The sequence below is a fragment of the Tetrao urogallus genome, assembly GCF_951394365.1.
Source record: "Tetrao urogallus genome assembly, chromosome: 6".
Classification (NCBI taxonomy): Eukaryota; Metazoa; Chordata; class Aves; order Galliformes; family Phasianidae; genus Tetrao; species Tetrao urogallus.
In genome coordinates this window covers 12,857,417-12,882,729 of record NC_136819.1, presented here as the reverse complement: position 1 = coordinate 12,882,729, position 25,313 = coordinate 12,857,417, and the positions used below count along the sequence as shown (strand labels likewise).

General features: G+C 38.3%; 1 protein-coding gene across 1 annotated transcript in view; it reads left to right on the top strand.

Annotated features, from left to right (window-relative positions):
- PTPN5 (protein tyrosine phosphatase non-receptor type 5) overlaps window positions 1-19,308 on the top strand; it is a gene marked incomplete at both ends in the record, with an annotated part of 30,465 nt that extends 11,157 nt beyond the window's left edge. The window contains 7 exons of the mRNA XM_079537918.1: window positions 1,388-1,472; window positions 4,708-4,787; window positions 5,261-5,398; window positions 8,354-8,464; window positions 11,323-11,483; window positions 14,984-15,097; window positions 19,215-19,308. Of these exons, the coding sequence (XP_079394044.1) occupies window positions 1,388-1,472; window positions 4,708-4,787; window positions 5,261-5,398; window positions 8,354-8,464; window positions 11,323-11,483; window positions 14,984-15,097; window positions 19,215-19,308 (783 nt within the window). The remainder of the gene's footprint in view (window positions 1-1,387; window positions 1,473-4,707; window positions 4,788-5,260; window positions 5,399-8,353; window positions 8,465-11,322; window positions 11,484-14,983; window positions 15,098-19,214) is intronic.
- Window positions 19,309-25,313: the final 6,005 nt, after the last annotated feature.

Sequence of the window (25,313 nt, the reverse complement as noted above, 5' to 3'; positions counted from 1 at the left end):
TAGATAAAAATGCCATTTAATCAGAACTTCATTTCTGTAAATAAAAATAAAAACCTAGTTTATATGGAACAGTTATCACCAGATCTGTGGCATATGTTTTCAATCTATGTCTAACCTGCTTGGTTTTTAAAGTGTAGATCCATGACAAAGCAAGTAGCTGTGTTTCACTTTGGGAAAGAAGTCAAATTTGTCATTTGCACAGCTAAGTCCTGAAATTCTTAAAACATTTGGAGTTCTTACTTACTCAGACAAAGTTCCTTTGATTTTAACAACAATTCAAGTGGTGAATGAGTAAGTTCCAAAAAGAGACCATAGAGCTTGACTCAGGTAGATTTTTTTGGTGACTAAGTACTAAGTAACAAAGAAGGGAAAGCATGAAGACCTCATTCCCATGCAGCTCCTCAAATTGAGAGGAAACTATTTCCATCAGATGTTTTATCATTAATTGCTTCTCTTTAAGGCCAAGTACGCTCAGTACTATATGAGACAGAATACAGATAATCTTCTAAAGTTTCAGAATTTAACATCTCTGCTTATCTAAATTCCCAGACTTCACCACCAGTATGTTCAGTACTACTGGCCTCTCAAATCGTGTTCTGCAACTATACTGTTCAGCTCTGCTTCCGAGCTCTGTGATCTACTTTTCTGTTGAGACTGACTTATGCATCCTATCTTTTCACCTGCCTACTGTCACCAGCTGACGGAAAGTCTTGTTTGTCCCTGGCTGTCAGTGGCCACATAAGTACAGAAAATGAGCACTGGAGAATAACAAACCCCTCTAATTTCATGTTTCCTTTAGAATGGCAGTATAGAGAGCAGGTAGTCTCTTAACACCTTGCTCATGGAGCTGTAAAATGTGGTGAGCAAAAAAAGATACACACCCCTGCCTAGCTCCATAGCATCAGGTCAGTACACCTACCTGTCATAGTGTGTGTCATCTTTTGTTGCTCGTGAGTGTCACTAGCAGATGAGTTCCTTCCACCTTCAGAGAGGAAGGAGTATGAATCAGAAAGGGTGGTGTCTGAGGTCCATCACTTTTGGAATAAAGTATCTTACGTACCACGTTTAGCTTAGTTCTGTGCCTACACTTGCAATTCAGCTCTAATAATATGAAGAGCTAACATAATGCTGTCTCGCATATTACTTAATGAATTAGTCACTATGAGCATTTTTGTGTTAAGGATTTTAGAAAAGAAAGCCAGTGACAGTAAAAGGAAACATCACTCATATTTTAGTGATAAGCTGTTAGAAGTACCGTACCATATGTCCCACTTGACTTCATCACTTTGCCTCCCTAACAGACAGGACATAATGGTTTTTTTTTTAATTCCTCTTGTGTATCTAATGACTACATACTCTGTGTTGGTTTTTGTTTTTTTTTGAGCAGGAAATTCCAATGAACTTTGTTGATCCAAAGGAATATGATATTCCAGGCCTGGTGCGGAAGAATCGCTACAAAACAATTCTTCCAAGTAAGTTTCTGCTTTCTTAAGACAGTAAAACATGTTGGTCTATTCCATGTGCTGAAAGGTTTTGCAGTCTCCTTTCCAGGATACATCAAGTGTGCTGTACTGTCCAAAGGCCATGTTTATGAAGCAGCAACATGTCTTCTAAGTGTAAATCAAGTTTCAAAGGACATACAGAGCATGAACAACCTAAGATTGACAAAATATCATTAGCACTTAAGTTTTTAAGTTGTGAGGATTACATCATTGAATGCTGTTTACAATCTCTGTCCAAGAAATTGGCGTGTTTATTCAAGTGCTACTTAGTGGTTTCTTTGATAAACTCCTGTAGGAGGACTATGTTCTATCAACATTATTTTCTTGAGCAATGTTTTTCTGAGACTCATGCTCTCACTTGGCATTTTGAAGTATCAGGAGTTGATCTGGTGGCATTAAGATATTGAAGAAAATCCAACTCTTTATTTTCTTTTACATTATTTTTATTTGTAGCCAAGAGTAGGAGTTCTGAGAATCATTCTGGTACAAAAATTTTTAAGAATTATGATTTTCCCTGGTGCGTTAGCTGAAGATGCAATTAGATGTCATGCCTCATTTTTGTTGTAAGCTGCTGTTGGAAAATGCCACCATTAGCTACAGTTACCTTTATTTGCAAAGACCAAATTGTTCAGTGTCACATTAGTGAAGATCAGTTCAGAGAAGTGAAAGGCGTGTGTTTACCTGTTGTTTTAGGCAATGAATCTGGACTGGGAATAGTTCCAGAAAAAGTGGTGGTGGGTTGGGCTTTTTGTTTTGTTTTTGTTGTTGTTGTTGTTGTTTCTTTCACTCTGGATTTACAACTCCAGCCAAGTACAGCCCATGATTCCATGTACACTACCCTTCTGATGACTTTGTACTCCACCTTAGATCAGAAGTATAAAGCACCCAAATAGATATTTCATAATTTCTGTGCTAACGACTGAGATGAATAATTCAAGAATTAATATGCTGCTTTCTCTGGAAAGGGAAGATTGCAGAAGTTACTGGTGACTATGAATGTCCAAATATCTAGATTTTAAAGTGCTCTATATATTCTGAATTTGCTATCTAATGTGTACTTTGAGAGTTGGATCCACTTTAAATATTCTGTATTGTATTTTTAAACTCAAAAAGCATATTTACTACCATTTTTCACAGATTCTTCCAGAGACGTAAACAGATGCCAACATACTACCATATATTTTTAAGAATGATCACTCCAGAAGTCAATTATTTGCTGGAAACTTCATCTCAGCCTTATGGATAATTGTGGCAGACAATGCTGTTGCTTTGATCTCTCCATATAACTAGTTTCTACTCTACTGTGCCTCCTAGAATTAATAAACATTCCATGCTCGTAATTTTTTTTTTCCTGAATTCAATAACCGTCAGTCAGTGTGCAATGTTATGTTCCTGTCTGTGACCAGGGGATGGCTTGTTGTATTTGAGGAGTGAAATGGGCTGACCATGTTCACTTTTATCCAACTACTTCCATTTTGAAGGATGTGCCAGTGCCAAGCATTAAAAAAAAAAATCCTGTTTATACTTCACAATTAAAAGCTGGTGATCCCACTGATTTGTTCATGCACAAGGCAGGAGGGGGAATTAAGGCACGATGAGGGGGAAGTTCAGCGCTTTTCATATTTCAACCATCCACTGACTGGTTTCTGAGTAGCCTGTACCAAACGTAGCCTGCTCTGCCTTATGTATCAACCTGGTGTTCCTCCAAGCTCTAGATGCAGGCAGCACTACTGGCAGGAACTGCTGAACGATCTGCAGCACAACGATCTTGAGCAACTGATTATCCTATGGAATAGCTTGATTAACAAACCAGATTCAAAAATTCAAACCCCTAATACAAAAACCTGAAAATAACTAAGATTCCTTTGCCAGCTACATATCCAGAAGCAATCTAGGCTGTTATCATTACAAGGTGAGCAGTCACTTATGATAATGATATGTTTCTTGCAACCCTCAAGATAATTGTAGTAAGTGAGAGACATGATAATAGTCTTGATGTATCAATTAGATGTAATTCATCTAATTTATATTTATTTCATAGTAAATTCTTTCTGCAGATTCTCAAATCTCACAACTGGTAGTAGAGAGAGTTAGTAGGTGACTTTTGGATGACAGAAGGATAGCTCTGGAAAAATGCCAAGCTAAGAAGGTTGATTGTGGATATTTCATAAGTTCGAAGCTGCTTCTTAGCAGGCAGTCCTCTTCTGGGAAGAGCACTGTGTAATTTCCTTGAAAATTATAACTTTTCTCTAGGGCATTTGCAGGCGCTTTTTGATCAAATAGAGAAGAGCCTTGTTATAGATTCCACTATGTGCTGCACAACGTATTGCTGTTCTTAGAAGGGGGAAAATCATGCAGTCATTACCCGAGCTTGAGCAGGTTCCATAAAACCCACACAAAGATACTTTATACAACAGTCTTCACTACTTATTCCAGTAAGATCTAAACAACTTTGCCTTTTAAAGACGCAACTTGTTGTGGGCTTTCAGAAGTAGTCATTAAAAAGCAGACCATCTCCTGTCTCACTGTCTCCATGGTACTAGGGAAGTGAACTGGGAAGGAACTGTATTTCAGAGGAACTCAGTAGTTTCAGTACTTCTGTTTTATAAAACAGTATCTGTTAATATATTTGTTCTGTAGATCACATAACATTGTGACTCTAATATCTTATAATAGATAACGTGAATCAGATCTGTCTGAGGACAGTGTTTATACCGAGTGTGTTATAGTACAGTAGAAACAACTGTGTGCTTGGTTCTTTTTGCTTGTCCCAATATCATACCATTTTTGCTTATTTATTATTTTGTCCTGGTTTTTGAGCAGGCTCCATTTTATTTTTAATGAAGATGTTATCTGTTGTTTGTTTTTATATTCTCTTGGTGGTGCACTGTTGCTGTTTGCTAATTAGTACTGAACAAGGGAATTGATACTGCTCTAGAATCACGGTGATCACTGATTCTACAACAGGAGGAATTAAACAGGCTTCAGAGTGGGTAAAATTATCAGAGAAAGTTGAATGACTCCCAGTCACTCTTCACCTTGTTTTGCTTTAACGTTTTAACATTGGATCTTTCCAAGGTCACTGACACCTGTTCTGATGACCATAAATGTGTGTAAATGTCTCTCTGTACAAAACTATCTTGTAACTCTCTTTCTCCTCTGTCAGCAAATGATAAACTATTGCTTATCTGTTTACACATTTCAGATCCTCACAGCAGAGTGTGCCTTACCTCAGCTGATCAGGACGACCCCCTTAGCTCTTACATCAATGCTAACTACATCAGGGTAAGAGCTCAGCAATCTGTCTGCCTGGCCTCTATCAGCCAATATTAATGTAAACAGATTTGCAGCATCCACTTACTTTTAAAGGCATTTTATCTGATCTGATTGCTCTCTCCTGCTTACATTATCTGAAAACTAAATCTCTAAGTGCAATTTTACAGGTTCATACCAGACAAAAATACAATTCTGCCCTTCTTGATGAAAACTGCTTGTCAGTTGATCTGAACTGCATGCTGAAAGATAAGCCTCAGTAAGCGTGTTGACGTGGCTAGAGTTATTTCAAGGCTCTGGACTCTCATTGCTGGAGCTATGACAGCATAGTGCTTTTGCGCTATGTACATATGTGCAGGAGAGAAGGGAAGAACTGATTTTGCAGAGTCTTTATTCCAACCAGCTTTTAAAAATTAAACCTTCAAGATTGGGAGTGGACATCCCTATTAAAGGATATTAACAATCTCTTGTCGTTCTCTTGGCAGGGCTATGGAGGAGAGGAGAAGGTATATATTGCTACTCAGGGACCAATAGTTAACACTGTCAGTGATTTCTGGAGAATGGTGTGGCAGGAGCGTTCTCCCATCATTGTCATGATTACCAATATAGAAGAGATGAATGAGGTAATGGTATTACATACAGTATATATTTTTCTGTACTCTGGACGTATTTTGGCACACATGCTAACCAAATAAGTGAACTGAACTTAGTTCAGTGGCCTCTACAATCAGAACAAGAATTAAATTCGTTAGGACTAGAGAAAATGTGGGCTTCTCCTCTTTCAGTTTAATTTACTGGAAGTCTTGTTTTTGTCTCTGACTTAGCCTACAGCTGGTTTTGCCATTTTTCCTTTCCCAGTTGTCCTGAAGTCTTTCCAAACTGAACTCCATTTGCTCACTTGAAGTTTTCTTTAAAGGACTCAAAAAGGATTCTGATCTACCTCTGTTTGGTCTAGTCTTCGATCAACAGTGTCTGTGTTTTTTTTTCCTTGCATTTATTATGATTCAGTGTCTATAGCCACCTTATACACCTGTCCCTGACTTGTGGAAGTTGGTATTTATAGTAATCAGCAACTAGAGCTGACGTGGACGTGGAGTCCATTTTCCTGAAGCATGTCTAAGAAATACTGTTGAAATATAGAAATTAAAATACAGAAATGTTATATTTACTTGCAGAAAGTAAAGTGTCACAATATTTCTGGTAATACGCTTAACACAATTTTTATTTGCAGTTTAAAGTGCTACTGACTTGCAACTGTTCATTACTAACTTATCTACTAGAATATTTGGCCCATAGTAGAGTGTGAGCAACTATGTGTTTGGTCTTCAGTTCACAGGTTAGATGACTGATCTTCAGCCACCTTCATTGCCAGCACAGAATGTCAAACTAGGGTCTGGGTGTGTTGGACTTTACATCTTCTTTCACCTCTGGTAGTAAAATGTAGTGGAGAGATACAAATGGTATTTCCTAAACTGCAACAGCAGCGTTTGTCAAAGCTTGGCCCTGTAAACTCATTAGGAGTTTAAAAGAAATTTAAGCTTCATCTTTCTTTGGTGAAGATGCTTCAGACACTTAAAAGCCCAAGAATACAAACATACAGATAGCCTTAAGTGCAAGCTGAAAGCCTAGTGACAATCATTGTGCATTTGCAAAAACTTTTAACTTTCACCAGGTGTGGAGTAAATCACTTCAGCATGATTTTTAGAGGAGTGGGGAATAGGTGTGAACAAGACTGATACAGAGTTAACATGCTTTGCAAGTTAAAAATAAAAAGCATCCTTAAAAGGTAGTGCTGAAGTAATAACTTGCTTATTGATCAGAGTTGCCAAGTTGTGGCAAATAAGATGTTGAAATGTTGTGATATAATGTACCAAAACTGCTTTCAGGTTTGAGAGAAAAAAAAAAAAAAAAGAAGAGGGAGACAGAGGAAACTTTGTTCCTGAATGATATATTTGTTAAGAATTTCTTTCACTATAGTTTTCATAGCAAGATTGAATAGCAGGAATACAAATTTCCTCTTACTCACACTGTGGGAAGCAGTGTAATGCTGTACTGTTGCACTATATATCACGGGAGCTTGCTGCAGCCTTTATATAAGAAGAGAGCTGATGAATCTTTTCTGATAACTTTAGTGTCAAAAATTAAAGGTGTCAGGCTATGGCTTTGTGTTCCTGCTCTGTTCAATGGCTTTGCTAACGTACATGTGTGGAGTTCTGTATCTCAGCCCTCTGTCACATCTAATGTGAACTGACAGACAGCCCACAGAAATGAGTGGGCAATCTTACTCCATTCCTTTAAGCACAGCAGTGTCTGTGCTATTGATAGCTGCTTGACAATTTTTACAATGGATTCTGCAGTTTGAGAGGAGAGGAAGTGAAAATGCAATCTGCGTAAATAATTTTACAGAAACACAGTGGGCCACATTCCCAGTAGGTTATTAACTGATGTGCTATGCAGATGGAACAGCACTGTTTCTCCCACTCAAATTTTGACTCAGTAATGTAGCAAGATACTTTTCTGTTGTTAGTCTTTCTCCTGAAATGGAATTGTTTCTGATGGATGAGGGCAATGTGTGATTTAACTCCCTTCAAGATTTTATGCTGTCATGAAGAAAGGAAGCTTACAACCGTCCTCTCTAACTGGGTTTGTCCAGCAGCAGGTTCTCATTCTCCTGTGATAACAAGAAGTTTCTTCTTCCTTTATCACACGGGAGACTTTTTTTAGACCCTTCCTTGTTCATGTCATTTCTTGTCCATGAAACAGTCCCTACACCATGTTGAGGTGCTTGCCCCTTCTGCATATTGATTGCCTTAGAGAAAGCATGTAAAAAAAAGTATGTTTCAGTCCTTCCAGGGTAAAAGTAGTTACAGATTCCCATCCACTTGTGTAACTTATCAGTGCCACAATTCAGATTTACAAATGAACCAAAGTTTCAGCTTCTCTAATTGTCACTTTTTTTCTAGAAGCATCTCTGGCTGTGTCTTAGCAAAATCAAATGTAGTAGTCTAATATATCTCACAGCTATTGCATTCTTTTGGTTACTTAGCTCTGATGCAGAATTCTCAAATCATGTTCTTTTGTACAACTCTTATGCGCACAATGATATTGAGAGAGCAATGACCCTCCAACAAAAGTATGAAAGATGTATTTTGTATTTTCTTATCAATTTATGCACATCACAGAAGCATAGGTGACAAGCCTGTACTGTACTGATTACTGTTATCTTAAGAAAATAATCAATCTAAAAACACAGGCTATTATAAATATAAGCAAATTGCTTCTGGTCTTTCTAGTGAAGCTTCAGAATGTTTATAAATTGCTTAAATATAAGAGTGTATATATTTCAAAGAAATGGCTAGTTATTTGATTTGTACATTTTATCAGGTTATCAAGCTATTATGAATGCAGCAAAAATCACTAGAAATGTATTCCCTGTATAGAAATTGAAAACATGTACTTATTATAGAAACAACTATCATTCATATTCATCTATGCATGCACGAATCCAATTTCAGAGAGGTAAAAATGAGCCTCCCTGGATGTCTGCTTAACTAGATTTATTTTTTTATTGCACATAGAAATGTACAGAATATTGGCCAGAGGAACAGATCACCTATGAAGGAATAGAAATCATAGTTAACCAAGTCATACAAGCAGATGACTTCCGTTTAAGGCTCATCACCCTAAAGGTAAATCGCTAAAATGTACTTAAAATAACTCTGCTATCTAAACTCTTAAACAGGACTGCTAATAGAGATCTGTATAAAAATCTTCTGCACGGTATACTAATGTACAAATCTCACTTTTAATTACTGCAGCTCTGCCCAGTTCCTCAAAGACTATAATAACGTAGGCAGTGTAAGATTTAGACTGCATATATACAATCTGAACACTTCTGGGCCAGTTGTAGTAGTACAGGCTTTACTCAATGGAAGAAATTGGTGGCTCATTCTGCCTGTGTCTTCTGCATTGTCTGATCACTTCTCTCATAACAGCAACAGGACCCAAAGGAACAGCATGAAGTTGCATCAGGGGAGGGTCTGGTTGGGGATTTGGGAAAGATTTTTCATTAGAGTGTGGTAGGGCACTGGAACAGTTTACCCAGGGTAGTGATGACAGCACCGGTGCTAGAGTTCAAGAAGCATATGGGCAACAGTCTCAGACATAGGGTTTAGATTTTGGGTGGTCCTCTGTGGAGCTAGGATTTGGACTCCATGATCCATGTGTGTCCCTTACAACTGAGGATATTCTGTGATTCTATAATTTATAACTGGTAATTTATAGTGATGTGTTGGTCCACTGAGAGCTTCTTACCAGCATTGGCAAGTCACAATACAGACAACACATGTGGAACATGTGAACACTGAACTCTTTGGTGGTGTTCTGTGTTATTCAGAGGCTTGTATACTCTTTGGTCTGTGGACTTAGGCAAGGGGTTATTGATTACTAATAGGAAATTTATATTTGCATAAGATTTTATAATTTTTGTAGCAGGAGACCACTAGGAAACATTAACTGTATTTCTTTATGTGCATCATTAAGATGCTGGTAGATACCCACCAGCTGTTTTTACCTAAAATGACTTCTGTGCTGCTGACAGGATGTGAGGGTGTTGAGAACTGATAAAAAGATTCTTGTTGCCATTGTTTCTTCAGCTTCCCTGAGAGATAGGATTACTGGCCTGCATAACATATCAGTAGTGTGGCAATAACTCCTGCTGTTCACCATGGCAGAACCCCCTTAAAAATCTTTGAGCAATTTGGCCGACTTGACTTTGAAGATGTTTTAAGGGATCATGCCACTCTCAGATACAAAAACTGTCCATGACCTTTATAAACACTTTTCACTATAGCATTCCATACGCTTATTTTTCTATATGTAGTATTTTTCCAATTATTCATGTAGTTTTACTTACCAGAAACAGTTTGGTTATCTTGTGGATGGAGAGGTTAAATGGAATTTACTTAAGTGCTCAGATGCTACTTAGCCTGAAGTACCAGAGTCCTATTTTACAACTATTTTAATTGCTGGATTTTAGAATCTCAACCTATGACTTTTAATAAAGACAGTATATTTACATAACCTCTGTATATCCTTCATCTACAAAATCTACCCCTGACCTCAATATAACAATGCAATTTCTTTCCAAACTGAAAAAATCTTCCTTTTACCAAACATTTTCAAGTCTCTTCAGCCACATGCTAATAGGCAGAATGCCAGGATATGAAATCTCATGCTGGGACTGGGACTGTGGAAGATCTATTGCTCATGCATCAAGGAGAAAATCATGCTTTCCAGCAAGCAGAAAGTAAATAATAGTTACAAGTGTGTTGCAGACTTGCCCTGACCTTAAATAGAGATTATTCCAACATGCAGTGCCACAGCAAGAACAATATACAGCTTAATTCTGCTGGAATGCTGATAACTCACAAAACTGGTCACAGTTTAATTGTGTGTTAAGACAAAGGGGAAAGTTGATCCATTTGAAAATGAAGATTGAATTAGATCACTTGTTCCCTAATCCAGTTTACAGTGAAGCTATGCAAAGTTTCTCCACCCCAGGAGAAGAACGGAAGGTGGCAGTCATGGAGTACTTTTGTCATCCATTGACTAATAGTCATAGGGTCTTTAGAGTCTAGATGACAAAATCTATTTCCAGTTCTCCATGTTAAATTTGCTCTTCTTTTCCCACCTCCACCCATCCTAAACTTCTTTGGCCTTGTGTTTGAGGAAAGGTCGTGGAAACTAACACATAACCTTCTGGACTTTGTGAAGATATTTTGCATAGTCCTGTGCCAACCAGTTTATACAATGACTGAGCTGTATGTTACTGGTTGGCACCTTTAGAAATCAGGCAGAAGGACGTCACTTTGAACACAAAATCAGAAGCACTGAGTGCTACTTGGCACTCAGAACAGATAAAAGGCACATTTGCTATATTCATGTCCATGCTTGAAACACAGAGGGAGGGAATCAGAATTTGTATCTCATCAGAAACCCCGGACTGCATCTAGATATAATTCTTGCCTTCCAGTGAATCTGTCACCATGTCAAAGAGAGGAGAGTAAGTGACAGGAAACTGATAAGAGTCTGTCTGTCAGAAAAGAGAGAAAAATAATCTCCCATCTCTTATCCCTCATCTAGCTAGCTAGCTATCAAAGACAGAGATATGATTTCTGGCCCTCTGCCTGTCAAATATATTATGAAAGCAATTATGTCACGAGTACAGCTCCAGCTCTGCTGAATGAATCTGTCAAGAGGGAACAGACTGTTTTGCACACAGCTCTTGGCGCTAAAAGAGCAGAGTACTTTGGGGAGGGTGGGGAGGGTGGTTATTTTTTTCTTGAGGCAGTTTGCTGAAGTGTAGATGCAATCTTTGAAGTCCAGATTTTTGTGCTGTGTGACTTGTCATTTGCATCTGTTGTTTCCTTTAGCATAGATTTACTCATCTCATTCTTAAAGATTAGTTTTCAGTATGACTTAAAATTGGAATTTTTAAAAATGGTGTTGTCCTGAAAATGTGATGTTTGTCCTAACTGCATTGCAGAAAGGAGAAGAAGTCAGAAACCTGAAACATTACTGGTACACATCTTGGCCAGACCAGAAGACACCAGATCAAGCTCCTCCTCTGTTACAACTAGTACTGGAAGTGGAAGAGGCAATGCAGAATGCAGAAGAGAAGAATGCTCCAGTGATTGTTCACTGCAGGTGAATAAGCATTGTATGCAAACTCTGAGGGCTGCTTTGCATACAGTGGCTCGCTACAGGTGCTGTCGTTGTTGAACCATTGGTCAGAGACATGCAAGGGATCTGGTCCAACTACTTTAAATTTTCTTGGAACTTCTAAAATTTAATAACAGTTTTCTGTTGCGCACAGATACAGACTGATCTGTAGACAGAAGTTGTTGTTGTTGGTTTAGTTATAAGTTACAACAACCATATTTCGTTTGCTTTACCAGAAACATATGTATTTAATGATCTTAAAAGCACTACTTTACCAAAACTAAACACACAATGGGTGAAACTGAGTAGGAAGATGCATGCAAGCAGAAAAATGAGAACATTTAACTTAAAATAATAATACATATTTTAAAGAGGGCTTTAAACAAGTCTTGTTTTGCAAGCATTTAGGAAGATTAAATGTGATTACTTGAATACCACAACTCAATCCTCAAAACAGTTATTGCAGGTAAATAAAGGAAAGTCTGCTAAGTAATGTAGTAATGCTACCAGGATAATTTTCCATAATTTCAGTAAAAGTACATTTTGCCAAAAATGCCTTTGGAGTTTCTGTAAGGAATTTCATCTAATTCTGCATAACGTTTTCTAGGAAATGTCAGATAGCTGTTATCTGAAAACTGTGGTGAAGAGGTTATTAGACAACAGGAACTTTTTTTTTAAAGTCACTCTAGCATGAATGGTTCATAGCCCAGTGTTGTCAGAGATCCACCTATCAGCAAATACAGAGAAATCATTAACAAAATGATCATATAATGCTGCCCTAAATAGTGTTGGAATCAGATATTTTCAGGTCTTGATTGTTTGGTGAATTGGATTACTTAGAATGTGCATTTTAGTGCAGCTAATAACAAGATCATACATCTAGTATAAATAAATGGATGTTTTACTCAGGACTGGTTTCCTGGAAAGAAGGCATCTCAAAAAAAAAATGACATGGAGATTGGATCAGTTGGTTATGTGGACTCTTTGTATAATGTTGAACCCAGGAGGTCAAATACAGTCTTTCAATCCAGAAAAGGAAAGTCAGTTAGGAATGTACGGTTATCATTTCCTCTATATGTACTAAAGTTCTGTGTCTACTTTTTCTGCTCATGTTTTAAACCAATTTTTGACAAATAGGGAAGAGTTCAGAGAAAAATAAGAAATGGTTTATAACATGGTTCCTTTTGCAATGGAGTTCCCCAGTTCAAGAAAGACAGGGAACGTCTAGAGAGAGTCAAGTGGGGGGCTACAAAGATGAGGGGCCTGGATAATTTCCCTTATGAGAAAAGGTTGAGAAACCCAGGACTGTTCAGCCTGGAGAACAGAAAATTGAAAGGGGACCGTATAAATGCTTGTAAATATCCAAAGAGTGGGTGTCAAGTGGGTGAGTTTTTGGTGGTGACCAGAAGGACAGGGAGCAACGGGCAGTAATGGAAACACTTGAAGTTCAATTTGAACATGAGGAAAAACTTTACTTTGAGGGTGACAGAGCACTGGAACAAGCTGCCCAGAGAGACTGTTGGACTCTCCTTCTCTGGGGATATTCAGAACCTATCTGGATGCTTTCCAGTGTAACTGTAGGGTAACCTTTTTTAGCAGGGTGGCTGGGCTAGATGATCTCTGGAGATCCCGTTCAACCCCTGCTATTTTATGATTGCATGATTCTGTGAAAACCTGTGATTCTTTAAGAGTTCGTTTGAGAAATATGGTATTTGCTGCAGGTGAAAAGTCTGATCACCACAGCACTCTTGATTTGTATATTTGCCTTTTCCTCTTATATGGTGTCATGCCCATGAATCCATCACAGTATGAGGAAAATAGGTCATTTTTATGTAAAATAACCACAAATAGATATGGTGATGAAGCTATGAAGTATTTGTGATAACTGAGGACCAGTGCCACTTCAGATTATCCTCAGCTGCAGGTATTTTCTCCAGGAAGGAATTTAATATGTTGCCCTAATTGAGAGTGGTGTGTGCAAGCAAGTAATTGGGTGAGGTTTGGATTCTTCACAGTACTTGCAACTTGTTCCTTTTGCTGCTGTGGGAGATTCTCAGCAGAACCATAATCATGGTGATTTTGCCCCTCGACGGTGTTAAAAATGAGTCTGATCGTGAAGAAATTCTTAAAAGCATCTTCATTAACAGTAGACTAGGAGTCCAGGTGAAGTCCTGTGGATAATGTTGAAGTCTTGGAAGAATTATGACTTTGTCTCATCCACTGTAACTTGGCCCGGGGCAGTGATGTCTCAGTGCTGTTAGATTTCTACAAAAATGAGTGTTGTTCCCTTTCCTTGCAAGATACCAAGATCTGTAGAAGGGAACCTTTATGCAGTAGGTATGTAGGTATGTACTGTTTGATTATGGCACTCTGAAATGTTTGAAACTTTGATAAACAAATTAAAAGAATATATCGGGGCATGAGGCACAGAGAGTTGCAGGGACAAAATCTTTAGATCAGGTAGATACCACCATCACAGTTATTCGAAGGCTGTGATTCAGGACTAAGTTCATCCAGCAGATTTCCACTGAATTACCTCAATCATTCTGTAATATAAGTTAAAACAATTCAAATGCATCTGATACTAGTGCAGGTTCCCTAACAAGTATAAACATTGAATTCAAAGTCTATACACACGAAGAAAAATAGTATTAAGAGTTTGCTAGCAGCAGCCATCTGTAGACTCCATTGTTGCTTGTTCATTTGTTACCAGTATTCTTGTGTTGTGACCTGAGCACAATTTAAATGAAAGCAGGATTTCTTACAGAGAATTATAATTATTTAACACATAAGAGGGACTGTCAGAATTTGAGTTTTTTATAAGGTGATAAGAATTCACAGCTTTCATAGCACTGCGCCTTTCAGAATGAAATAAATTCTGGTCACTTACGAAGACTGAATCAAACACAGAAGTGTTCAGAAAAGATGAATTTTGGTGAATTTGTTCTCTCACTTTGCTAATTCAGAGAATTAATAGACTGCAGATTGGAGAGCAAATGTAATTGTACTTGTCATATTGCTGTTAGCTCCAATAATCTAACCAAGAGTTTTTTACTGTGCACATGAATGAAAGTAGTTTTCAAGAAGCTGTTAGGGTTAAGAATCTCAAAGCAAAGGTTGCCCTCAAAATAATGGTTGCCTTCAAAGCACATCTAACCAAGAAATACTATATAACTGTTTATTTTGACAAGTTCAATGACATTAGGTGAGACAGTACATAGTACATTTTTATCTCTCTGTGTGCAATACAAAAAGCTGAAGCCTTTTGGTGTGAGTAGCTCACAGTGTGAATTATGTTGTTCCATTGGAGCTATTACGTTTTCCTAGTTAAGGCTTCATATTCAAGAGCACCCATCCCTCAGAGTGTGGAAGGAGGAAAAAGATAATGGGGTTTAACTGTTGGTTTAAGGGTATTTATTTAACAAGAAAGATTCCAAAGCTGTTCTAACATCTTTGCTGCCTCTCTCTCCTTTTTCCTCCCTTAGTGCAGGCATCGGGAGGACGGGCTGCTTTATTGCAACTAGTGTCTGTTGTAAACAGCTGAAGAGTGAGGGCATAGTTGACATATTGCGAACAACTTGCCAGTTACGGTTAGACAGGTAAGAAAACCCATTTCCTTTCAGAAAAATAAAAAGAAAAATGTTAATCTTTCCCTTTGCTTAAGGAGGAACAAATGGGAAGTGGAGAGGAACAAAGGCCAATAAAGGCTTAGAGAGAACATTCCTGGAACGAAGTAGTCCTGTTCTAAGCAGCTTTATCTTGCTCGTGTTATTAGAGAAGAAAACCTTAACAAATATCCTTAGCAACTGAGCTAGGTTGGCATCAAAATCTGCACAGCTGTGCAGACTTCAGTGCAGTAAGAGATGACCGTTTTCACCAGCAGAGGAGTTGGCACAATGTTCATAGGGCTCAAATGGCTGTTGCATTTGATTCAGAGCTGTAGAACAGCTCTTTGCTCTCAGGAAGAGTAAAGAAAACTGGCCTCACATAGTTGGAACTGTGGATGCTGTTGGCAGGGCATTGCTGCTTGAGACATTGCGGGAAAGGGAAGAGTATACTTAGGTTGGAGTGTTTGCAGACATGTGAGAGGAGCTGTGAAAATCTCCAGAAATTCAGTGGCTTCCACTTAAGTATTTCTTAACACACCACCTCGAGTTTGATTATGAAGTAAACAGATTTGAATTTGCACCAGTGATGTTATTTTTTTTTTTCTCTCCCACTGGTTTCAAGTGCCATCAAAACATGTCTCAGTGTTCTTTTCTAACGATAATGATAAATGTAGTCAGAAGAAGAAATGTCACGAAAAGCATACCAAATATTTTTCTGACAAAGAAAAAAAAACAACCTCAACCCCATACTGAACTTTATTTCAGATGAGAAACTGTGCTCGGTGGGAGGCAGAAAACAAATCACTCACTGCCCTATTGAGGCTCTGATAGAGACCTGCAGGGGCTTGGAAATTTGGCTATTTCAGTGGATTTCAGACCTGACAAGGGAAGACTTCTTGAGGAAAAAAAAACACTAGAATGTGATTAAGTGAATGCTTGTTGGCCATGGTCCGGTGAAATATCTGGCAAGGTCTAACATATCTTGTGTTCATTACTAATGTTACACAGGAAAACAGCCATAAAGTGGTCAAAGACACCTTTAAAAATATGCTTGATACAGAAAATAAATTAAAATTACTCTTTTTTTTTTCTAGGAGAAGGAATTGCCAGTTATTTGTAGATACTAGATAAGGGAGATTATGCTTAAGGGATGCCACAGAGCAAAAGGAAGCCTGCAGGTGCTTCTTGCTGCCATATACATCTCAGTAGACAGATGGGACATGAAAAAGCTATTTAATAACACGAGAGGAAATACTCATGATGGAAAGCAGACAAATCACCACCTTGCTGTAGGAAAGTGTGATTTTTTCAAGTGGTAAAAAATGGATCTTGAAGTCATATTGATATCCAGTGTCACAAAAGCTTTGGGTGACTCTGGATGCTACACAAAATGAGCCAGCAGCTATGGGAAGGATCCTATCCATCTTCTCCCATCTGGTGGCCACTGGCTAGAGAAAGCACATGAGAAAAGCAGGTTGGATGGAGGCCAGAGCAGATGCTTAATTGAGTGTACCTCACTGCTTTACAGCAGCAGTGATGTTGCCCTAAGAACCCACTTTTAGGATTCTTTTGAGGGGCAAAAAGGTCATGTTTCATTCCCTTCATTCCCTCACACATTCCCTTTGCTACAAATCTGTGCAAAGAGCCTGGATACAAGAACCTGCTGTCTATGCTGTATATGTGGGAAAGGGAGGAAGCTACCATATAGCAAGGATCTCAGTGTCCACGCTAGTGCTTCTGTTGCTACAACTTCAGTGTGCAACCTCGTGTTAATAGATTGCATGGGGAATTATTCCCAGATATAACTTAACGTTCCTTGTTTGTCATGGACTGACATAAATATATTTAAATGCTTTGCATGACATGGAATGACTCAGTTTGCCTATTTGTATTAAGTAGAGCAGATAGAGAGGATTTCCTAAGAAATAGTTTCTTTAAAAATGAAGTTTGTGTTTCCCACCTTTGCTTATTGAAGAAGAATGAAAAGAGTAAAGTGAAGTCATTGATGAATAGGAAAAAATAAACAAACAGGCAACGGAAAAGTGGGATAATAAAGGAAGAGAACAAAAAAAAAAGAAAGTGATGCGAAGTCTCTTACCTCCTCCCATGAACAGAGAAATACCTAGCAACTCCCCCAGTAAAAAATAAAAAATAAGACTAAAAACTAAAAAAAGAAAAGGCTAGTAATCTAACTCTACTCTCTCCTCTGTTTTGTTGCTGAGCAAGGTGTTAAATGGTCTCTTTGGTCAGTTCTGATTATCTGCCTGATTATCTTCCCACTCAACTTCCTGCACATCCCTAGTCTATTCAGTGGGATGGAAGAGTGAGAATCAGAAAAGTTCTGACACTGTGCAAGCACTGTTTGGCAACAGTCACAATATTAGTGCATAGTCAACATTGTTTTGATCACAACTCTAAAACCTATCATCATTTGAGGTGCTACAAAGAGAACTGCATCCCAGTCAGACCCCCACGAGTGAGCATTCCTATGACTTTGTCTGGCTTTCTCAGCACTCCTGGACACAGGACCTCCAGAGTAACCTATGGCTTCATCTCCATCCATTGCTGGTTGTTCTCCTCCACTGCTTAAAACAGTCCCTTAACAAAATAATTGCAAAAGGTTGAAGGAGGAGGCTATTTTATTACCTCATCTTACTTCTAGCAACAGTACACAATTGTTAAGCTGAGCTCCATAGAAGAGAGCAGTCCCCAAGGAGGTGCTGCCAGTCTGCTATTCATTTGGCTCAGAGGCCCCAATTGTTCTTTCATTTCCTGTGGTGGGAATTTCTAAGGCAGTGTACACACATGCTTTTTCTCAACCTGATACAGTCTGGTTGGTGCTGGCCGCCCATGGGTTCCCACATCCTCAACACCACTCATCATTTCAGACTTCTTTTGACACTGCATTCCCCAGATCTGTGTACCAGCACTAGTGCTGGCACAATTTTGCATAAACCTTTGAATATGAGTCACAGGTTTTTATTTTCTTCAGAAGAGATAATCAAGAGATTGTATCACTATTGATGTGCTACTCTTAGCAGAATTAGGTGGTGTTCTTTTTGTTCGTGTTTGTCTCCTGCTGTAGTACTTGTGTTCATTAATATGCTATTTGCAGAAATACAAGGGCTAATGTTACATAGAAAAGAAAATTGTTTTTCTGCTCCCGCTTGCAGGTCTTTTCAGGTTTGCAGGTTTAAAGAGAACAGTAAAAGCTGAACCGAAACAGACTTCTGTGCTTGGAGACTCTTATTAGTCAAGGTGTGCATGGCAGTTAATTCAGTTACTAGTTTGAGTTGTCCTTTGTCAAGATTTCAATATCTGGTCCACAATCCTACTGCGCATCACCTGGTTCCCTGGTAATCTTTCAAGAGCACAGCCTTGGATGGTGCAGAAGAATGATCCCTCTTTGCAGACTGGGAGAGTTATGTGTTGCACAGATTTTCTGAGCTGGCCTGGCCTGGCCGTCTGTAGCCCTGAATTTGCTCTTGCATTCAGGCCGTAGTGCAGCTTTAAAGACTTAGAGAAGCTGCTTCGCCTCTTCATGCTCTCTTTTTTACACCTGTCTTTTTAGGGCTTTGGGATATGAGTTGCTTTTCACCATGAGATTTTAGTGAAATCACTCATTATTGCGGATGCCTCCTCCCTGGAGACTTTTAAGGCCAGGCTAGATGGGGCTTTGAGCTACCTGCTTTAGTGGAAGGTGTCCTTGCCTATTGCAGGGGGTTGGAACTAGATGATCTTAAAGGTCTCTTCCAACCCAAACCGTTCTGTGATTATGATGATGTTAAATGGTGCTTAGAGTACAGGTGCTATAGTAACACAAATGCAACAAATAATGGTGGTGTTGCCTTACTGGTTGAGTGCCTCTGCTGTTCTCATTTTGATTACCTTCTGTTACTTGTTAGCAGAGACGTTCAGAACCAGCGCTCAAGGTCAGACTGCAAGCTAGTTGCAGTTCATTGGCACTTTCTCATTTGTTTCAGTAGGCTTTGGAATAGAACTGTTGTATTTAACACCAGCTTCATACTAGCTGTGCCATTTCCTAGGATGTTATTTATGTGTAAAACGGTTGCTGTTTCCCTCCCCTTTTTTTTTCTTTCCTTTTCAGGGGAGGAATGATCCAGACTTGTGAACAGTATCAATTTGTCCATCATGTCATGAGCTTGTACGGAAAACAGCTTTCTAGAGCAGCAGAAGAATAAATGTTCATGATATTCCTAAAGGCTAAAACCAAGAGAACTTTTGACTGCATTCAGATATATTTCAGATCTAATAAGAGACACGTGGTAACCTGGCTGTCTTAGCTGGACAGAAAGATATATTTTACTTTGATATTGCTTTTATGCTCTTGTTTGCATTGACACTTAAGAGCTGAAGTACACCTGGTCTTAAACATATGTGACAGGACATAATCTTCACCAAAAAAGGTTTATTTATTTTGTAAATAAGAACAGTAGCTTCATTTGTTACAAAATCAAAAAAAGAAAAAGAAAAAAGAGCACTGTCTTCAGTTTGCTGTTTTTAAAACATAATTGCTATTATATCAAAATACAGTGTGAAACTTTTTGAATTGTCATGCTGAAATATGTGCCGTATGTTGACTAAGCTTGAAAGTAACTTTTTGCCTCTTTCTGATTGTTTTTACATATAAAACTACCGAATACTGTGTATATCATAAACCTTCTGAGCCTCTGCATTGAAAGACTCAAGTAGATTCATGTTGGAATAAGGATTCACACATCACGTTTGCTTGGTTTTATTTTTTTAAAGCAGTCCATCACTGGTGTTATCAGAACTATAGGGAAAAAAGTATTTCACTGATGTGAGACAAATTCTTGCCTCTAGTTCTTACCAGCAATGTTACCCTGCTATCATGACAACTTGGATGAATTTGTGGTGGATAGGGGAGAAGTTGAAATAATATGAATTCTTCAGCTTTCTTTTCTCAATATGTTGGCATCTGACTCTGTAATCAGATTTGATCTTTGAAAGTGTTTTGTCTTTTTATGTGGTCATAAAAACAACAATCCCAGTAGTTTTGCCAGAAATCGGAGGTGAGGAATTTCTTTTTACTTGAATCCATCTTTATTTGAAATGTAATAATAAGATCACCCATATTTTGAATTTAAACCTGTTCCAAAGCTTTAAAGGAGACCAAATGGCCAGTGTCCATTAAAATTAATATGACTAGAAACGCAAATCCCATAAGCAGCTTAAGAAAAAATGATCACGCAATGTGTGGCTGCTTCTTGATACATTTCCCCTCAAACTAAGTTTTGATAATGTTATCCCTTTGTAATCTCTAGCCCGAGCCATAGTATTTCCTTTTAAATAATGGAGACTACTTCCCATGCTTTTGTTTTTAGACCTTAGTCTGGCAGTGAAGGCTTCAGTTGGTGTGTTCAATGCTTAGAAGTAAGCACGTGTTGAAGTTCTTTGAGCAGTGATAAATGGAGATACACAGGACCCTTTACATCAGAGTGATTTGTGAATGGAAGCTGTAATCATTTACTGGAAGTATTTTTGCTTCTCTTTTTGTAACAATAACCAAAACTCACTGCTTTTGTTAGGGCAGAAGATTCTGTGGATTTACTTCGCCTCTTCATCAGGAGAAGGTAAAGCAGCTCTCAGAACAATAAGGGCTGATCCTGCTCCTATTGAGGTTTTGTCATTGACATCAACAGATGCAGGGTAGGGCCTAAAATGTCATAATAACATGAACAACTTCATCGCTGTGGGGAAAGTTTCCCCGTATTTTAGTACACATCCTTTGTGTTTATTCTGTATCCATGAACCTGTAAAAATCCTATCAGCAGGGTTTGCATGACTATGTGGCAAAATGTGTTATCTTGAACTACTTGATTTTATTGCTGTATTTAAAATATTTCCTTCAGTGAGAAGCTAGCAAGAAGAACTGGCAATCTTTTTAAAAATACTGGCAGTAGTCATTAAATAGAGCAATAAACTTAAGCTTTTGAGCATAACATGACTGTTAGTTTTATGTAAACCTTGCTAGCTATATTCTCCCTATTGCTACTGATTCCTTTGACGGGGCAACACTATTCCATCTAAGTACTCCTTAGAAATAACAGAAGTACCAGAAATGTTTTGAATAGTGTTATAAGCAGAACTCTTGATAATGTTTTCAGCTGTTCAGTGCCCTACAGTGTCAAAATTAACTCAGTTAATAAAGTAACTTGTTCTATCATCAAATTGCTGTTCATCTAGTAAAGAATATGTTGATGGTAGGATAGGATTGTGCAAATAAGAGAGAATTTGGCTCCATAAGTTGCGTTGCGTACAAAGAGGCTTTCTAAAAGATAATTGTTTTATGGCAAACAAGGTATGACAGTCTCTCACATACTGACTTCGAGGTGCATGCAGAGTTCTTCAGCATGTATTAGTCAGTGGTGGTTCATTGACTTCAGTAGAAGTAAACAATTTATACTGCTGAGAGAAATCTAACCTGCTGTCCGCTTCCGTTCTGCATACATGGAATGTTTTGACAGTGTGGTCACTGGTAAAGTCAGGCTGCTTTGCATCAGTTCAAAGCAAGTAGCATCCTACCTTATCTGGATATAAAGACTGCACGTTTGCCATCTTGCACTAGGCAAGTGCGCTCTACTCACTCAAGATCAAAATATTCAAATGCCTCTTAAAGTGTTATTCTGTCTAGCAGTTGGAGTTAATTCTCCTATTTCTACTACAGCCTTATTGTAATTAATATAATTAACATAATTCTCTTTTTTTAATAGAATTAGAGGTCTGAAGGACCTTATATCAGCTTCTGATCTCTTCTGATGGCAGAGGTAGACTTAAGAAGCGTTTAGAACTAGCAGAAAGGAACTCTGGCCTTACAGTAGCACTTGAGATGAGTGAAACTGCCTCTTCTGCTACTCAGGAGGTTTGAAACTGAGTTGACAATAGAGACTATGCTAAACTGTGCATCTTATCAGGCTTCCCTTTTTACTGGACACTCTCTAAGAAAATAAATAATTTCTAAAATATTCTACCTGCCCTCTCCATCTTTCTACCCTGGTCTATTTATACCTGAAATAGCAGTACTAATACCTGCAACACAGTTGTTTCCCAGAGGACTGAATTCCTCTCTCCAGGTGTGTTAGCTTATAATAACCTGAGATGATTTTATTTAGAACCAACTCCCCTGTCTCTTTCATATGGCTTTTCACACTTACTGAACATGGCAGAACGTAGCCCAATTTCTTGTTTGTCAGTCATTGGCCATGACGTTTGTACAGTCATCCTCTTCCTCTCATGCTAACAGATCAGTGATGCTTTGTCCTTTTGTTAGTACTCTGAGATAGGCAGATATACAGCTTTACATAGAATTAAAGAGTAAAATCACTGAAGAGAGTGCAGTTAAGTTTAATACAGAAGAGCTTCTCAAGTTTGTCCTCCATGTAATTCCCAGTAGCTCAGCTGGTAAGATTTATTCCATTCATAATGAAGCTGAACAGAGAGGCTAAACGATTTACTCAGAATTATAAGTCATATTGGCACCATAGCTGGTAATATGTCTCAGAGCATCTAAAGGATATCTAAATCTAAAGGTTTTATCTAAAAGATAAAGTTGGTGAAGTATTCAGGTACTGTAATTCTTACCCCTCCTTTCTCTACAGTGGACCATGCTAATCAATTTCTGTTTCATATTTCTTCTTTCTCTCTGCCTGTTGCTTCTTAGGCTTAGAATACAGTAAATAATTCACTGCATTGTACATATTTTTTAATCCAAAATGTTGATAAGTGTTTTCAAGGGAGCATCCCTCAACTCCCTTGAGATAGTCTATGTTGCCAGGGACCCTTCCAAAGGCTTAGCATCTTCTGGCCACCTTTTGATCTCAATACATCTCAGAATTTTGAGGATGAAAACATCTCCAGTGGATTAGGCAAAAGACATTTCTGCTTTGGGAAATGGTAGTTTTTGCTTGAGTTGGATATTTGTACTCAGTATCTGTCATTATGTCAGTATCTGCTTTCCTCTATAAAGACTAAGGCAACACTTTTCTCCAGGGTTCAGAGAGAAACGTTCCTGCATAGATCCTTTTGCTTTGATCTTTCTCCTTTGTATGCTTAGCTTATTTGTGTCTGAAGAGAATGGAAGGAAAGCTGTCAGAATTGAAGTCAAAATTAATAAGGCATCGCAGAACAAGAGAAACGTCTCTCTGCTTTTGGGTCAAAAGAAGGAAAACCAAGTGGGATTGGTTTTACTACGCCCACTATCTTGGTCTTCAGGCTTTTGGGAGAAACATAGAGAGCAGACAGTCAGCCATCACAAAGGTCAGGGTTATGAAGAGATGCGGTCACTCCTTCTCTTTTTAAGCTCCGTGTCTGGCAGCGTAGCCAGATTTATCAATCCAAACTGCAAGATCTCATTCATATGCATTGTTTTTCCTCCTACAGCAATATGCACGTATGTGTATTCACATGCCCACTCTGTGCCAGAGTAGCTGATCTAAGAACAGACGTGTGAGGGAGGACTCATCAACACTGTGAAATGAACATGGAAAGGGACTGCCTGGCTTTAGAATCTATTTGGAATGGTGGGTGGAATTGGTTTGGGTTGTCTGTTGTTTTGTTTTTGTTGTGGAAAGTTGAACTCTCAGCCCATATTTCTCTGTGTCTAAGCTGGGCTCTTATTGGGCTCTTGTTTCTGAATTATGTTATTGAAGGGGTAAGTGAAAGTTGGTTCCTTGATACATTTATTAGACTCACCATTCGTGATATCTTATTCACCTTGCATCTCATTTCCACAGTCTTCTGATTTGATAAGTGCGTTTGTGTTAGCAACAACTCAGATTTCTAGAGAAGGGATCACAGAGCCTCTATCACGATGGAATCCCTCTTTAGTCTGTGAACCACAGCATGTGATTATTTTTGTATGCAGTGTTTTCAGCTCATTGAAAAAGATGACAATGTTTCAGCCTTTGCACATTTTTTTCTTGATTTTTGTTTGTTTTAAATTTTTCTTTCTTTTCTTGACCAGTAATCTAATATCATCAGTAAAAGTGATATATTCCTGGGGATTATGCCATTGTTTTGTGTGGAGTTTACCCTTAGAATTATTTCTGTCAGCCTCTGGAAATTGGCTAAATTTTCACATTCTTTGATTTTCTAAGTTCCTGTGTTTTGTTAAGTGTAAGTGGATTATTACTCTAGTGCATTCTGTAGTAGACTCCCTACTTGTTTGAATTTAGCCTAAATACAGAATACATAGCACTAGTCTGTTCTAAACAGAGATCAAATGCAGTCAGTGAAGAGAAGCAATTTATTGCCACTAGTTTGCCATCTGTCACAAGAAAGATATGTAATTTTTGTCCTTCAGAATGGATAGGTCTGTACTGATGCAAACTGGCTTATTTTTCTAACAGAGCACTTACTGGCCATAAAGTAGTCAGATGGAAGGATAATAAAAGTAGTAGCCTAGCATTTCAGAAAAAAAAAGAATTCTGATCAGTCATTTCTAGTATATAGCTGGCGCAAGCTGCTAGATCTTAAACTGTACAGTTTTCACGTTCAGAAAGTCTAAGGTCAAAGATGAAAGCTTTCATCAAGTAAAAGAAACAAGTAAAGGGAATTCTATTTGAAGGTGAAAGGTGGAGCCATTTGAATGGTGGTTTGATGAGTGGTTTTTAAACAATGTCACTATGAGTTTTAAAGGATTTGAAAATCCAAATGCATTCAAAAATAGGCAAAGGACTGGGCAGTAGATCAGGTGAGTAATGGAATGTGCTGTGTGCCTTCTCACTTTATCATTTGATGCTGCTGATAAGAAGTTGCCTCCTAGTGGCTGAGGGCAAAATATACTTCTTACAGGAATGTTTGGGATTACAGAATAACATCTCTCATCTTTTCCTAACCAGCCCCATTCATTCCTGTCATCCTCATTACTGACCGTTTGGATGCAAGAGAAGAAAGAGTGAGAACAGAACAGCGAAAGTGAGGGCAGTAAGCAGAAGAGGATAAAACCCCTCTGGGGCAGGACCAGGCAAAAGTAAGAGTGATCTTTCTCCTGGATTCAAAAATCATATTGCTATGAGAAAAATTCTTGAGCAGAAGATGCATGACAGCAGTGTCTAGAGATGCGTGATATCCCTTTGTATTTTTTTAGAAGATACAATGAGATATGTAGGCTATGACAGAGACTCTTTAATTGTTTTCTGCAAATAAGGAATCAGAGAACATTCAT